The sequence below is a fragment of the Nomascus leucogenys genome, chromosome 13 (genome assembly GCF_006542625.1).
Source record: "Nomascus leucogenys isolate Asia chromosome 13, Asia_NLE_v1, whole genome shotgun sequence".
In the NCBI taxonomy this organism is placed as follows: domain Eukaryota; kingdom Metazoa; phylum Chordata; class Mammalia; order Primates; family Hylobatidae; genus Nomascus; species Nomascus leucogenys.
In genome coordinates, this window is record NC_044393.1 from 18,636,338 (window position 1) to 18,652,112 (window position 15,775).

The 15,775-nt window shown below is 47.8% G+C and overlaps 1 protein-coding gene across 5 annotated transcripts; it reads right to left on the reverse strand.

Annotated features, from left to right (window-relative positions):
- Positions 1 to 3,101: 3,101 nt before the first annotated feature.
- On the reverse strand, positions 3,102 to 7,882 carry DBNDD2 (dysbindin domain containing 2). 5 transcript variants are annotated; one of them, XM_030825414.1, is made up of 4 exons: positions 7,490 to 7,882; positions 5,096 to 5,242; positions 4,763 to 4,900; positions 3,102 to 3,770 (listed from the first exon to the last, which is right to left on the reverse strand). In XM_030825414.1, exons 2-4 carry the CDS (start codon positions 5,232 to 5,234, stop codon positions 3,565 to 3,567), a joined length of 483 nt encoding a protein of 160 aa, XP_030681274.1. In that variant the 5' UTR covers positions 5,235 to 5,242; positions 7,490 to 7,882; the 3' UTR covers positions 3,102 to 3,564. The 5 variants fall into 5 exon arrangements, with proteins under 5 accessions (XP_030681274.1, XP_030681273.1, XP_004090140.2 ...); XM_030825413.1 differs by lacking the exon at positions 7,490 to 7,882 and adding an exon at positions 7,161 to 7,475; XM_004090092.3 differs by lacking the exon at positions 7,490 to 7,882 and adding an exon at positions 6,970 to 7,475.
- Between the last annotated feature and the right edge of the window lie 7,893 nt (positions 7,883 to 15,775).

Consider the following 15,775-nt stretch of genomic DNA (forward strand, 5'->3'; position numbering starts at 1 on the left):
GTGACTATCACGTAGTAGGTGCTCAGTAATGTGTGAATGAACGAACAAACAAGATGACATCATAGCACAGTTCTGTATTTTCTCTACTCTGCCATGCTGTTCAGTGTCAAGTTCTGTGCAGTCCTGGGGTTGCTACAGTGTGAGCCTTCTAAGGAAACTTTTTCTGAGCTGTGGTCCCTCCTTTCCAGAGTGTGTCAGGATGTCCACCCTATGACAAGTCCGTGCAAATATCAGAAGCCACGCTGTGGCTTGGAGACTGAAAGCTGGGCTCCTTGACTTAGAGTTGGCTCCAGATCATCCTCCCATCTCCAAAGGCACTGTGTGGCCTCAAAAACCAGACAGCTAGGCTCTGGGCTGGCATAAACCATGGTTTAACTTTAATGCAACACTATAATCAAATGGTGAATCTGAAGATTATCATGTTTTTAAAAAGTGACTATATTGAATCTGGTGTTTTATAATCTACTTTTTCTTTCAAGAGTTATCATAAATGTCTTTCCACTAAAAATATGTGGTGGATAGATGATACAATCTTGGTACTATTTTGATTATTTTTTAAGCTGTATGATGAGAACATGGGATATTTTTCTTTCTATATTTGTTGTAAGTTTGAAACCCCCATAAGTTTTTTAAAAAAACCAAAGAAACAAAAAACAGTCAGCTGGAGATGGTGGTTCTGAAGGCCAGCCAAGCCCCTGTGGTTTGGCAGGAAAAAAGGTTATTGTCCCAACTAGGAAGTAGTCCTGGGATCTCAGCTGACACTAGACTTTTCCAGGCAGGGCTGGGGCTCATAGCAGTCAAACTGAAGGCTCCCCATAGGCTCAGAAACAATTCTGCTTCTCTAGAGGGCTGTAATTCCCTCTCCCAAGGCAGGCTCCCCACAATCTCGCATTATGTGCCTGGGCTACTAAGAGATTTATTGACATGTTGACGGCAACCAAGCCAGTCTAGCTTCTCATCATTCACCATGGAAGGAAGTGGGGGTGATCCTGGGAGCTGAGAAGCCCTGCACAGCAAAGCTATTGGGATCATGGGCCACAGCCCAAGAGATGGCTCTGCCACAGTCAGACAGGAGGTAGAACCTTGCTACTCTAAAGGAAGGAAGAAGACACAAGAGGACAGAGATTATGTCTTCTGTGTGCAGCAAGGTCATAAACAACCCAGAAAAACCCCAAAAGTTAAGAGGACTGGGCCCTGGCCCAGCTCAGTGGATGATCTCAACTTGGACCTAGAGGCTTTTGCACAGAAGGTATTCACTCCACAAGCTTCCTGGAGACAGGGAATGGCTGGTGGACACTCCTACTTCCCTGGAGTTCCCACAAGTTTCTCACTAGTGTTAGGAAAAACACTTAGGAACAGATACTTACACTGGCCTCCTGCAGGGGTGAGAGCAGGATGGGACAATAGGAAGACTGCAGCCTTGTCAATCAGCCTTGGGTGGCACAAAAAGGATTTTTTTAGGATTTTCGCTGAAGGTCACTGATGCCATGGGTGATGTTCAATGTATGAAGGGAGGTGGACTGATTTTTTTTTTTTTTGAATGTGAGAAATGAGTTGATGTTCCTTAAGACTGGGTCTTATAACCTCTTCTTTCATTCAGCATTCTCTCCCTGGGCATTCTCTCCCGTCATTCACACCCATGGCTTCACTTACCACCTATACACTGAGAACTGATTGTTTTCTTTTTCCAGCTCAATCCTCTTATCTAAATTCCACATGCATGGGTGCAAGGGCCTACTCAACATATCCTCTTGGATGTCTCAAAGACATCTCAAACTCAAGATGTCCCAAACCAAATTTATGGCCTTCTTCTCAAACCTGGTCCTTTCTGAAACTCCCTATCTGGTTGACTAGCCCTCTGTTCCAAAAAGGATGTAAGGAGCCAGAATGGCTGGAGTACCCCCTCACTTGACATGCCAAGGAGTTCACGTCTATCTAGAGACACTGATTTGAGAGACTCTGCTGGAAGACTATAGGATGGTTGGCCAGGTGCAGTGGCTCACGCCTGTAATTCCAGCACTTTGGGAGGCCAAGGTGGGTGGATCACCTGAGGTCAGGAGTTCGAGACTAGCTTGACCAATATGGTGAAATCCCATCTCTAGTAAAAATACAAAAATTAGCCCGGCGTGGTGGTGTGCCTCTGTAGTCCCAGCTACTTGGGAGGCTGAGACATGACAATTGCTTAAACCTGGGAGGCGGAGGTTGCAGTGTGCCGAGATCGTGCCATTGCACTCCAGCCTGGGCGACAGAGTGTGACTCCATCTGGGGGAAAAAAAGAACTTCCAAAAATTTCTTCCTAAATGGCAATAGACTGGCTGTGCCTTCTTTGCCCATCCCCCATTTCCTCTCCTGCTTTCTGCCAGTCCCAAGGTCATGATGGCTGGGGCTTTGACAGCCACCTTAGACATGAGGTATTGCTAAGAATGCAAACCATGTGCAAAACAGCAAAAAAGGAGCCCAGTGCTGAGTAACGATGGAGCTTTCATGTAGACCTGTACTTTTTAACTTCTATATGAGGAAATAACTGTATATCTTAAGTCATGATCTTTTACTAGCTGTCAAACTGAAACCTGATCCAGGCTTCAACGGATTTTACAACCTGACCTTTGTCAGTCTTAACTCTCCCTTCATTTCCTCAAATCCAACAATTCAGCCAAACGCAATGTATTTTAGCTCCTCAAGGATATGCTCTCTCGGTTTAAAGTCTTCACGAGCTGCTCATTCTGCCTGGCTTATGGGCCGTGCCTGGCTAACTCCCAATCGTCCTTCAGCTAAAAACAGCTCTTCGGTGACCATACAAACTAGGTTAACAGGCCCCCATTTTCTGGTACCAGAGTAGTTCCTCATCATGCTATTTATTACACTGTGAATTGTAGTATTTACTTGATTTTCTCCTCCATAAACAGTAAACTCTGTGAAGGCAGGTATACAGTACAGCCTGTCTTGCTCAAAACTGTATTCCAGATGCCTAGCGTGGGTGTTCCATACATATTTCTTGAATAAATGGAATGAGTGAGTGATAGGAATATGGGATCGGTTAGAGAGCTAAAGACATAGAGTGGGTTTGATATCTTTGCAATATGAAAAATGAAGTGGAATGGTTGGCATATTATTATTAGTTTATTATTTATACCGTGCTCTGTTCCAAAAAGGATGTAAGGAGGCAGCATGGCTTGAGTACCACCTTACTTGATGAGTTAAGGAGTTCACATCCATCTAGAGACACTTGTTTGAGAGACTCTATTAGAAGACTACAGGATGGTTTGGGGGAGGGAAGAGTGCTAAGAAAAGCAGTGGCATCTTGTCCAACCTCATCTTCTCCTCATTTGCAAATCTTATCTCAGGAGTAAGCCAAAAACTGGTGGGAGGGTTGCAGCAGGAAAAAATTAGCAGTAAAGCAGGAGAGGGTTAATTCTTAGAAAGGTACACAATCCCACCATCCTTCCCACCTCTGGTGCCTACTGCAAGTAAAGAGTCTGGTCTTCTCCCAAAAGGCTCTGGCTGGGCCTACGGTCTCATGTGGAGAATAGCCAGCGTGGTCAGTCTGTAGGCAGGGGCCCACTGCTAGCTGCAGGCTCCAGGCTCTGCCCCTCCATCACCCCTTTCCTCCTCTTCATCCGACTGTGCCAAGGGTGTGTCTGCTCCATCATCACTTGGATTTGGGCTATGCAGGTTGGTGGAGGAGTCGGAGGAGGAGGAGGAGGTCCTAGATGTGGTCCTGTCTGATGTAGGCACTGGCAGGCTCAGCTCCTCCAAATGGTTGTCCACCCCTGCCCAGAGAGAAAAGCTGGTCAGGCCACAAACAGGGCTTCAGAGAACTCTTAAAGATTATCTGGCCAGGAGTAACTAAAGCCCACAGTGGGGCAGAGACTTGTCCAAAGTGACTTTGCCAGTCCAGCAAAGAGCCAGGATTAAGATCACCATCTCCTGACTGCCAGCTCCTTCCACGTCATTACACCATGTCTGGGTTCTAGAGTCAGGTCAATCAATGGCAAGAGTTCAAGTTCCACCTACATCACTTATTGCTGCTGAGTGGCTTTGAGCAAGTCACTTTCCCTTTCAAATACTCTGTTCCTCCTCTGCAAAATAAAAGGGATACCTACATCCCCAAAGGTTTTGGGAATAAAACCTAAGAATGCTTATAAAATGTCTGGCATAGTAAGCCATCAATAAATAGTAGCAGTTTTAATTAAAAGAATATCTATCTTACAAGTTAAGCATATGGGCTTTGGAGTCAGACAGACATGAATTCCAGTTTATCTACCTTCTGGCTACAATGTGACTTAACTTCTCTGAGCCTAATTTCCTGCTTATAAAATAGGGATTATATCACCTACCCTAATAGGACATTGTAAGGATTGAGATAATATATGTAAAGTACTTTAGTACAGTATTGGAACCTACTAAAGTACTCAATACATATTAATATCATTATAATGACTAAAACCACTTAAGTTGCCAAATATAAAAATTACAATTTTACATTATTTTAATTATAGTGACTAATTATATTAATATAACAAATGTAAAATTAAAGAAGAGATTGACCGTTCCCAGAATTTTGGATTGGAGATGTGTAACCCAGTTCTCCCTCAGGGTCAACTTCCCTAAAATCAGAATAGGCAGCTGTTTCATTGGTAGAAACACCCACTTCCAGCCCTTACTTGTGTACTTCCCCAGCCCAGCCTTGCAGCCTTGTTTCAGAGCCTGACATCCGGCTCTGGCTGACTGGCACTGAAGTCCCCAAAGCAGAGGGGCATACCAGATGACTGGGGGGTTGGTGGAGGATCTTCGCAAGGCAAGAACACATCTGCTCCATCCGGGTCCCCAAGGTCAATAAGTTCTACTTGCTCCAGTGTGTCCACATTCACTTCCATGGATGAGATACTACCTATGGGGGCTGCGGATCAAGAAGTGGGCAAGTCAGGAGGACCCAAGATGCACACCAGGACAGTGAGAGTTACATGTCAGGTCCCAAGTTAGAAGCATAGAGGGCCAAGAAAACCAGAGGGGAGAGAGTGCCACAAGATTCAGGACCCCACAGGACATCCTCCCTACCCTACCCCAGTCCCTCTTCTCAGGACTTGGGACTTACGTCTCTGTGACTCGAGATGCAGGTGGGATAGAGGAAAGACAAACTCTGTCTCTGGCTGTAAAATGTCCTCGAAGAATTTTTGCCGCTCCCGAAGGCGGAGCTGCTGGCGCTCCAGGGCGGCCCGAGGATTTGGGTCCATGTCAGCTCCTGCGGGTAGAGGAGCAAAACAAGTACAGCTGCAAAGTCGAAAGAGAAGACAGGGGGGACCTGGGCTTGGGGTGCCCCACTGCAGCCAGCATCCCAGCAGTGGGGCCCCTGGCTCCCGCCTGGACACCTCTGCCCTTGGCGACCTCTTTCCCCTTCCCTGAAACCAAGTGTGTCCCACAAACCAAGTCTCATGCAGAGGCGGGGCTTGCCCTAGCTCCACAAAGGGGATGCCAGTTCCAGGCACTGCAAGAGAGATACTCTGTATTCAGGGAACACAGCCAATGCCCAACTCTCCGTATCATGCCCTCCTGGGAGGGGTTGGAGTGATTGGTTCAGCACAAATCGAGGAGGTACTTTTTCCCCTTAATTGGCCCTGCTTGCCTCAGAAGGCCAGGGACAGGATAGGCTAGAGACAGAGATCTCAGGGTGGAGGGTTCCCTTCCTCCAGTGCTGCAGCTCACCCCTTCCCATCCTTCAAAACCCAGACAAAGGCTAAAGCAACCCTTCCCGCGCCCCTCCCTTTCTCTCCACACACACAAATACACGTACACACGCGTGTGCCATCCACCCCAAACCCTTGCTCTGAAGTCACAGGCCTGACTTCCAGACTAGGCTCTGCCCCTAAGGAAATCACCTTTCTGGTCTTAGTCTCCCCATCTGAAAATGGCATAATCAACCTACCCGCCTCAAATACAAGAGCCTGCTTGTGAAGGTGAGCTATTTAGGAGACGATCATCTTTCCTTTGAACTCCAACAGCTCTTTATGCATCCCCCTCCTGGGACACATCTCACTGACTTATCTCCCCATTAGTCATCGAGGAGCAATTAGAAAGGCGGGTTCTGGGTCCAGTTCAGAGCAGGCCTCCTGACCGCTAGGGCTGAGAAGCTGAGACCCGGCCAGAGCCCCGGGGCTATGGGCCAGCCCAGGTCGGTGCATTCACTCCCATTCGCTCATCTCCTTCCCGGCGTTCTGCTCTGAGCCCATCACCAGAGGCAAGGGAGTTTCTAGCTTGAGGATCAGACGTCATCCTCCGCAGACTGCCTTCCCCACCTCATCTGCACCCAGTGTATCCCAGGCCCTGGCCAGCTCCACGGGCGCCACAGAGGTGGAGAGGGACCCAAACCTGAGTGGGCAAGGCAGGGCCACGGAAGTGTGGGGAGACCGTGCGGCCGCGGGCTGGCGGCGGAGGAGCTAGGCGCTGACGCCGATTCCCGGGAAAGGCTCTTAGAGCTGCCGCCCAGGTCACAACGCTAAAAATACCCAGGGCCCCTGGAGCCTGTGCTTCAGCAGCGAGGAGGGGGAGGGAGAGGCCGAGGTGGGGGAGCTGACGGGGGCCAGGGGCTCCGGGACACCCCTCTCTTTTCCCCTCCCCCTAACCCCACCGATCTCACGTGACTGAAGGAGCTGCCCCCCCGGGGGGCCGCGGAGCCCACAGCTGGAGAAAGGGAGTTGTTTACGCGACCTATAGGTACTGGAGAGGGGGTGAAGAGATTTGGGGGCAGGAGGCTGCCAGGTGCCGGGCAGGAGCCAGGGAAATGGAGAACTCCCTCTCGGTCTCAGCCCCACCCGCACTGGAGCCAGCAAGAGGGAAAAAATTCCCTAAAAAGGGACACGAGGCGTCGGCGGAGGACGGGGGGAGGGCGCTCCCCCAAGGCCGTTCCCCTCGTGCTCCGGTCCCCTCCGCGGTCCCCCGCGGCACCTGCGCCCACCGCCGCCGGAGCCCTACCTGCAGCGCTGGCGCCCCGGCTGACTCAGTCCGTCCGCTCCAGCGAGGCGGCGGCGGGGGCGTGGGAGCGAGCCGCGCCGGCCGGGGTGGGGCTGCGCCGCCAGGGCTCCCGGGGGACCGACGGGCCCTGGGAGCCGGGAACGAGGAAGAGGCGGGAGGCGGAAGTGGGGGAGGGGCGGCGGCGGACTCACTCTCGCAGCTCGCCCGGCGGTCGGAGGCAGCCCCAGTGAGCGCGGCTACTGGTACTTCCAAGGCGGTCAAAAAGTTACCCGCACGCATCCTTCCTCCCTCCGCCCAGCCGGGCTCCTCTGCACCACCCTCGCCACCGACGCCGGTGCGCTCGTCTCTGCTCGCTCGGATGCACTTGCTGCGCCCCCGCCCCGCGCAGACCCGCGGCGAGCACCCGCGCCGGCTCTGCCCACGCACACTTGATGCTCTGCGCCTTCTGGGCAGCGCCCACGCAACGACTACGCACCCGAACCCTGCCTCCGGCACCCTTGGCCACACTTGCCACACTTACACGCGCGCACTTCTCCAGAGGACGCACGATGGGAAAGAGAGTTGGGACCCGCAGGAGGGGGCAGGGCACTGACCCGGTGCTGCCCAGCAGGGCAGGCGCAAGACGGCGGAGGACCCCTGCCCTCGGACTCGCCCGGCTGCCCCTGATTCCTGGCTCTGGGACTAGACAGAGCCGCCGCCCAACCTACCAGCACACTGGGCGGGGTGGGCGCCAGGCCGGCCGGGCGAGTCAGGGCTGGAGGGGTGGGCCGCTGCGCCGCGCCCCCCGACGCCGGCAAGGAGCCAGCACCTCCACGGTGCTAAGAGGGGCGCTTCACTGCTGGCCAGGCGGGGGTGGAGGGGCGAGGCGGCAACTGCGAGAGGAGAAACGTTTGCCCTCTTTTCGCAGCGTCTCCTGGCTCAGACCAGTGCTAGAAGTGTCCAGTCTAGCAGCTCCTGGACCAAGACTCCGTGGCCATTCCCTTCCTCCTCCCTTCCATCCACCCCCTTACGGTCAGAGCTCCGAAGGCAACGTGGTGACGGGTGCGTGGAGGGGAGTGGGGGGATCTCTCTGAGATACTTCTGCCTTGGGGTCACTGGATCATTCATTCGACAAACATCCGCGAGCAAGCCAGGAACTAGGAGTCATCCTTGCCACCTCCCTCTCCCTCGCTGCCCATATTAAAATACACCTCCATTTCCCGTCGATTCTCTTTCCTAAATATCTTTCCAGTCCACCATTCCTTCCGTTTGCCCCACCACCTCCCGCCTGGGCTCCTAATGCAGTGGCCTTCTATCTGGTTTTCTTGTACTCATTCTGGCCCGGCTACACTCTATTCCCTGCATTGCAAGTCAGCTGTCATTTCAGAACACAGGTCTGGTGTGCCCCCCTCGACCCCCCCGCCACGCGGCGTTGCCTAAATTCCTCCACTGTTAGAATAAAATCTGGACGCTGATATCTGAGCCGAGTCTTGAAGACATGAGTTCAACAGGCAGAAAAGAGGGAGAAGGGCATGTGCAGAGGGAGGGAAGTGTGAACAAATCATTGACACATTCAGGTTTTCCTGTCAGGGGACCAGCAGTCTGTACAAATACCTAAAGCACTTTCTCTTAACATTATTGGGATCTCAAAACAACCCTGTGAGATAAATACAGCATGCAACTTCCCCACTAGTTTACAAGCATGGAAACTAGTTTGTGGGAGGCAACAAATGCAATGGTTAAGAGCACAGGCAATGCAGTCAGACCCTCTTGGGTTGTAAACCTATTGATGCCTCTAGCCAGCTGGGTACACACTTCTCTGATCCTTGATCTCTTACCTACTAAATAGGAATAATTAATCCCTCCCTCTTATAAGATAATTCATATAAAATGGTTAGTTACAGGACTTGGGCACTTTGGAAATGCTCAGTAATCATAAGCTGTTTTGATGGTAATGGGTTCTGAGAAAGGGAGGGAACTGCTCTCTTCTACAAATTTCTGAAATTATAGGAAGTAAGCCCTAATTGTTAACACTTCTACAGAGCTTATTATGTGCCAGTCACTATTATAAGTGCTTTACAAAAATTAACCCTTTTAATCCTCTTCTTGTTTCCACTTTACAGATACAGAAATTGAGATACAGAGAGGTGAAGGAACTTGTCCCAGGCCCTACAGCTAGTAAGTGATGGACCTGGAATTTAAGCCCAAGTAGACTGCCTCCAGAGACTGTGCTTGTAACCCTTTTATCCTGTGCCTGTTCCCCTTTTATCCTGTTGTAGTTTTCATCTTCTAAGAACTATTTCAGTGGGTTGCTTTGATTCTTATTTTTCATTAATGGATAGAGTAGATACTTCATCTAATTTTCTAGCACAGAAAATGAGGGCCAAGTCAGGAGTATAGTGGCTAAGAGCTTAGCTCACTCCCAGTCATGTCCCCATTTTCAGAGATGTATCCCTTTTTTTTTTTTTTTTTTTGACAGAGTCTTGCTCTGTTGCCCAGGCTGGAGTGCAGTGGCACGATCTCGGCTCACTGCAACCTCCACCTCCTGTATTCAAGCAATTCTCCCACCTCAGCCTCCTGAGTAGCTGGAATTACAGGTGCACACCACTATGCCTGGCCAATTTTTGTTATTTTTGGTAGAGATGGGTTTTTGCCCTGTTGGCCAGGCTGGTCTTGAACTCCTGGCCTCAAATGATCTGCCCACCTCAGCCTCCCAAAGTGCTGGGATTATAGGCATGAGCCACTGTGCCCAGCCCAGATGTATCCTTGAGAACACAACTCCATGGATTATTTTGAGCCCAAGATGAATAAAGATCAGGAACCTCTGTCCCTTCTCTTTGCCAGATATTTGCCATAAAGAAGGAATGGAGAGGGGGAAACATCTAACCAGAAAATATTTCAGGGGGCTAAGCTGGAAGGGTGTCACCCAAAAGAAAGACCCAAGCAGCAGGCCAGGAGTAGGTGGCCAAAAGGTTGAATAGCACCGTGAAAAGGTAGACGGCTTGAGACTCCGGCTTCCATCTAGGAGGCAGAAAGCTGGGAAGAGCATCATTATCAAACTAATAACAGTTTTTAAAAATTGCTGGGTAATTTACAAAATCACAACTTTTGTCAAACTTATCAGAGACCTAAGGTTGCAGAGCAACCAATTAACCTGCATTCCAAAGAAGGACAGGAGCCTCCAAGAAGAGAGGGGATGCAGGCACTCACTCAGTTGTGTAGCAAGAGAAAGACAAGCTCTCCTTACAAGTAGGTGAGAAGAGTTCAGCTAATGTTTATGTTTTTATTTTTCAGAGACAAGGTCTCACACTGTCCAGAGGCCGAAGCACAGTAGTGCAGTCATGACTCAGTGAGCTCAAGGTATCCTCCCACTTCAGTCTCCCAAGTATCTAGGACTACAAATGCACATCACCACACATGGCTAATTTTATTTTATTTTTTTTTTTGGTAGAGATAGGGTCTTGCTATGTTGTCTAAACTGGTCTCAAACTCCTGGCCTCAAGTGATCCTCCTGCCCCAGCCTCTCAGAGTGCTGGGATTATGGGTGTAAGCCAACATGCCAGGCCAAAATTTTTATGGAATTACTAAAGACCCAGTAAGGCTAGCATGACTACATAGAATTTGTAGGAGATACAGACACTGAAGTAATCATAGAAACAACAAAACTCAAACCTAATTCAACTCCTGAAAAAACTGACTGAATCCCCCACACTAATGGCCTAAGAGAAGAAGAGATATGACAATCTCCAGGCATAAATAATAATGAACTCGGTCCTTGCTATTATAAATGCTGTGTCCAAAAATCAATAAAAAATTACAACACAGGCCGGGTGCAGTGGCTCACACCTGTAATCTCAATACTTTGGGAGGCTGAGGTGGATGGATCACCTGACATCAGGAGTTCGAGACCAGCCTGGCCAACACAGTGAAATCCCATCTTTACTGAAATTACAAAAATTAGCTGGGCATGGTGGTGGGTGCCTGTAATCCCAGCTATTTGGGAGGCTCAGGCAGGAGAATCGCTTGAACCTGGGAAGCAGAGGTTGCAGTGAGCTGAGATTGCGCCATTGCACTCCAGTCTGGTTGACAAAAGTGAAACTCTATCTCAAAAACAAACAAACAAAAATTACAACACACACACACACACACACACAAATTTTAAAATACCAAAAAAACCTACTGTCAAGAGACAAAGCAGGCCAGGTGTGGTGGCTTATACCTATAATCCAGCACTTTGGGATGCCAAGGCAGATGGAATGCTTGAGGCCAGGAGTCTGAAGACCAGTCTGGGCAATATCGTAAGGCCCTGTTTCTATATTAAAGAGAGAAAGAGAAAGTGAGAGAGACAGAGAAAGCAAGACCAGGTGCAAGATGCAGATGCTGTAGTTACCTGACACAGAACTTAAGACAACTATAAGTAATACGTGAATATGAAAGGCTCTTGTGGAAAATGTAGACAATATGAAAGAACAAAAGGGGAATTTTTGCAGAAATACGAAGACTACAAAAAAAGAGACATAGAGAAATGCTAGAAATAAGAAAAAACACATATATATAACAGATTTGAAGAATGCTGTTGACAGGCTTATCAGTATACTAGCCCTTTCTCACACTACTACAAGGACACATCTGACTGGGTAATTTATAAATGAGAGATGTTTAATTAACTTACAGTTCCACAGGGCTGGGGAAGCCTCAGGAAACTTACAATCATGGCAGAAGGGGAAGCAAACACATCCTTCTTCACATGGCGGCAGCAAGAAGTGCCGAGCGAAGGGGGAAGCCCCTTATAAAACCATCAGATCTCACGAGAAGTAACTCACTATCATGAGAACAGGATGGGGGAAACCACCCCTATGATTCAACTGTCTTCACCTGGTCCCTCCCATGACATGTGGGGATTATGGGAACCACAATTCAAGATGAGATTTGGGTGGGGACACAGTCAAACCATATAATTTTGCCCCAGCCCTCCCAAATCTCATGTCCTCACAATTCAAAACACAATTATGTGCTTCCAACAGTCCTCCAAAGTCTTAACTTGTTCCAGTATTAACCCAAAAGTCCAAGTCCAAAGTCTCTTCTGAGACAAGGCAAGTCCCTTCCACCTAAGAGCCTGTAAAATCAAAGGCAAGTTAATTACTTCCTAGATATAATGGGGTTATAGGCATTGGGTAAATACCCTCATTCTAAACAGGAGAAATTGAAGGGGTAAATTGGCCCAAACAAAGGGGCTACAGGCCCCATGCAAGTCTGAAATCCAATAGGGCAGTCATTAAACCTGAAAGCTCCAAAATAATATCCTTTGATTCCAGGTCTCATATCCAGGTCACACTGATGCAAGAGGTGGGATCCCACAGCCTTGGGCTGCTCCACCCCTGTGGCTTTGCAGGGTAGAGGCCCCCTCCCTGCTGCTTTCATGGCTGGCATTGAGTGTCTGCAACTTTTCCAGACACTCAGTGCAAGCTGTCGGTGGATCTACCATTCAGAGGTCTGAAGGACAGTGGCCCTCTTCTCACAGCTCCACTAAGCAATGCCCCAGTGGGGACTCTGTGTGTAGGATCTGACCCCACATTTCCCTTCCGCACTGCCCTAGCAGAGGTTCTCCATGAGGGCTCTGCCCCTGCAGCAGACTTCTGCCTGGACATCCACGCATTTCCATACAACCTCTGAAATCTAGATTCTGAAATCTTGCATTCTGCACACCTGCTGGCCCAATACCTCATGGAGGCTGCCAAGGCTTGGGGCTTGCACCCTCTGAAGCAATAGCCCGAGCTGTCCTTGGCCCCTTTTTGCCATGGCTGGAGTGGCTGGGATGCAGGGCACCAAGTCCTGAGGCAGCACACAGCAAGGGAGTGCTGGACCTGGCCCAGGAAACCATTTTTCCCTCCTAGGCCTCTGGGCCTATGATGGGAGGGGCTGCTGTGTAGGTCTCCGGTATGCCCTGGAGACATTTTCCCCATTGTCTCGGTGATTAACATTTGTCTCCTTGTTACTTATGCAAATTTCTGTAAGGGGCTTGAATTTCTCCCAGAAAAAAATGGGTTTTTCTTTTCTATCATATCATCAGTCTGCAAATTTTCCAAACGTTTATTCTCTGCTTCCTCTTAAATGCTTTGCCACTTAGAAATTTCTCCTGCCAAATACCCTAAATCATCTCTCTCAAGTTCAAAGTTCCACAGATCTCTAGGGCAGGGGTAAAATGCCACCAGTCTCTTTGCATTGCAAGAGTGAACTTTCCTCCAGTTCCCAACTAGTTCCTCATTTCCATCTGAGACCACCTCATCCTAGATTTCATTGTCCATATCACTATTAGCATTTTGGTCAAAGCCATTCGACAGTCTCTAGGAAGTTCCAAACCTTCTCACATTTTCCTGTCTTTTGAGCCCTCTAAGACTTCAGGAAGTTCCACATTTTCCCACATTTTCCTTCTTCTGAGCCCTCCAAACTGTTCCAACCTCTATCTGTTACCCAGTTCCAAAGCTGCTTCCACATTTTCAGGTATCTTTATAGCAGCACCTCATTCTACCAATACCAATTTACTGTATTAGTCTGTTCTCACATGGCTATAAGCACATACCTGAGACTGGGTAGTTTACAAAGAAAAGAGGTTTAATTGACTCACTGTTCCACAGGGCTGGGGAGGCCTCAGGAAACTTACAATCATGGTGGAAGAGGAAGCAAACACGTCCTTCTTCATGTGGCGGCAGCAAGGAGAAGTGCCCGGGGAAGGGGGAAGCCCCTTATAAAACCATCAGATCTTGTGAGAACTAACTCACTATCATGAGAACAGGATGGGGGAACCACCCTCATGATTCAATTATCTCCACCTGGTCTCTCCCATGACACGTGGGGATTATGGGAACCACAATTCAAGATGAGATTTGGGTGGTGACACAACCAAACCATATCAATCAGTAAACTCAACATAGCTGAGGAAATAACCAGTGAACTTGAATATAGGTCAATAGAGAATACTCAAACTGAAACAGAAAGAGAAAAGAGTGAAACAAACAAACAAAAACCAGAACAAATATCCAAGCGCTAACATATAAGTGATTCATATCCCAGAAGGAGAAGAAACAGAGAAAAAGTATACATATATATGTAGATACAATATTTATTTGTAGATATAATAGCTAATAATTTTCCAAAAATAATGAAAGATATCAAACCACAGAGCCAAGAAACTCACAGAATCCAGAAAAGATTAAATGCTAATATACAAACACAACAAAGAAGCACAAGCAAACACAACCTAATACATCATATTCAAATTGCTGAAAACCAAAGATAAAGAGGAAATATTGAAGGCATCTAGAGGAAAAAGGCACACTCCCTACAGAGGAACAAAGAATTACAGAAGACTTCTCATCAGAAATTATATGACCAGAAAATAATAGAGTCATATCTTTAAAATGCTGAAAGACAAAAAACTGCCAATCCAGAATTCTATACCTAGCAAAAACATCTTTCAAACATGAAGGAAATACACTTTTTCAGATTAAAAAAAAAGAGAGAGAAAATTCATTATCAGTGGACCAGCAGTATAAGAAATGGCAGTGGAAGTTCTCTAAGCAGAAGAAATATGATACCTGAGAGAAACTTGGATCTACATAAAGAAATGATGATCTCTGGAAATGGATAGAATAAAGGTAAATATAAGAGACACTGTTGGCCAGGCGCGGTGGCTCACGCTTGTAATCCCAGCACTTTGGGAGGCCGAGGCAGGCGGATCACGAGGTCAGGAGATCGAGACCACGGTGAAACCCTGTCTCTACTAAAAATACAAAAAAAATTAGCCGGGCATGGTGGCAGGCGCCTGTAGTCCCAGCTACTCGGAGAGGCTGAGGCAGGAGAATGGCGTGAACCCGGGAGGTGGAGCTTGCAGTGAGCCGAGATTGCGCTACTGCACTCCAGCCTGGGCGACAGAGCGAGACTCCGTCTCAAAAAAAAAAGAGACACTGTTTCTCATTTTTACTCACTTTAAAAGGTAACTGCTTTACTAAAGCAATGCACTGTGGCCTCATAGCATATATAAAAGTGAAATGTATGACAATAACAACAGTAAAAATGAGGAGATGGAGGAATGGGAAATATGCTGTTAAAGGGTCCTTATGATATATAAGAAGTGGTATAACATTATTTGAAGATAGACTGATTAAAGATATAGTAAATTCAATAGCAACCACTAAAAAAATTTTTTTAGAGAGGTGTAAGTAACAAGCCAATAATAGAGAGAAAATGGAATCATAAAAATGCTGGAATAGGTAACTGTGAGATGATGGATATGTTCATTTGCTTCACTAGAGTAAACGCTTTACTATCTCTATGTATCCCATAACATCATGTTGTATACCTTAAACATATACAATAAAATTTATTTTTTAAAATGACTGTTGAACATGAAAACAAGTACATATAATAATTTTTTCTAATGTTGGGAGGCTTCCTCCCTGGGCCACTTGTGTCCAATATGTCTTGCTGAGTATGTCAAGATCACAAGGCCCTGACCCCTCTTTCACCTGGGTCCTTGTTCAGGATTGTTAGTACAACTAGAGTTTTGAAAGGTGAGATCATTTCTCAGACCAAGGCAGGCTTGCTTACTGCTTGCTATAAAAATGTCCTGGAACCAGGCGTGGTGGCTCATGCTTGTAATCCCAGCACTTTGAGAGGCTGAGGTAGGAGGATCACTTGAGCCCAGGAATTTGAGACCAGCCTAAGCAACACAGTGAGACCCTGTCTTAAACAAATAAATAAAATAAAATAAAAGTGCTGGGCCTAGGTCCGTCAGCTACAATGCAAACCCACTGTATGAATACCATGC

What these genes read in the sequence shown, in the direction of transcription:
- DBNDD2 (XM_030825413.1), bottom strand. Translation starts at nt 7,248, where the DNA reads ATGCGTGCGGGTAACTTTTTGACCGCCTTGGAAGTACCAGTAGCCGCG. An exon ending in CCGCCGGGCGAGCTGCGAGA is followed by an intron (nt 5,243 to 7,160) that starts GTGAGTCCGCCG and finishes CTCTACCCGCAG; the next exon opens with GAGCTGACATGGACCCAAAT. An exon ending in ACCAACCCCCCAGTCATCTG is followed by an intron (nt 3,771 to 4,762) that starts GTATGCCCCTCT and finishes CTCTCTGGGCAG; the next exon opens with GGGTGGACAACCATTTGGAG.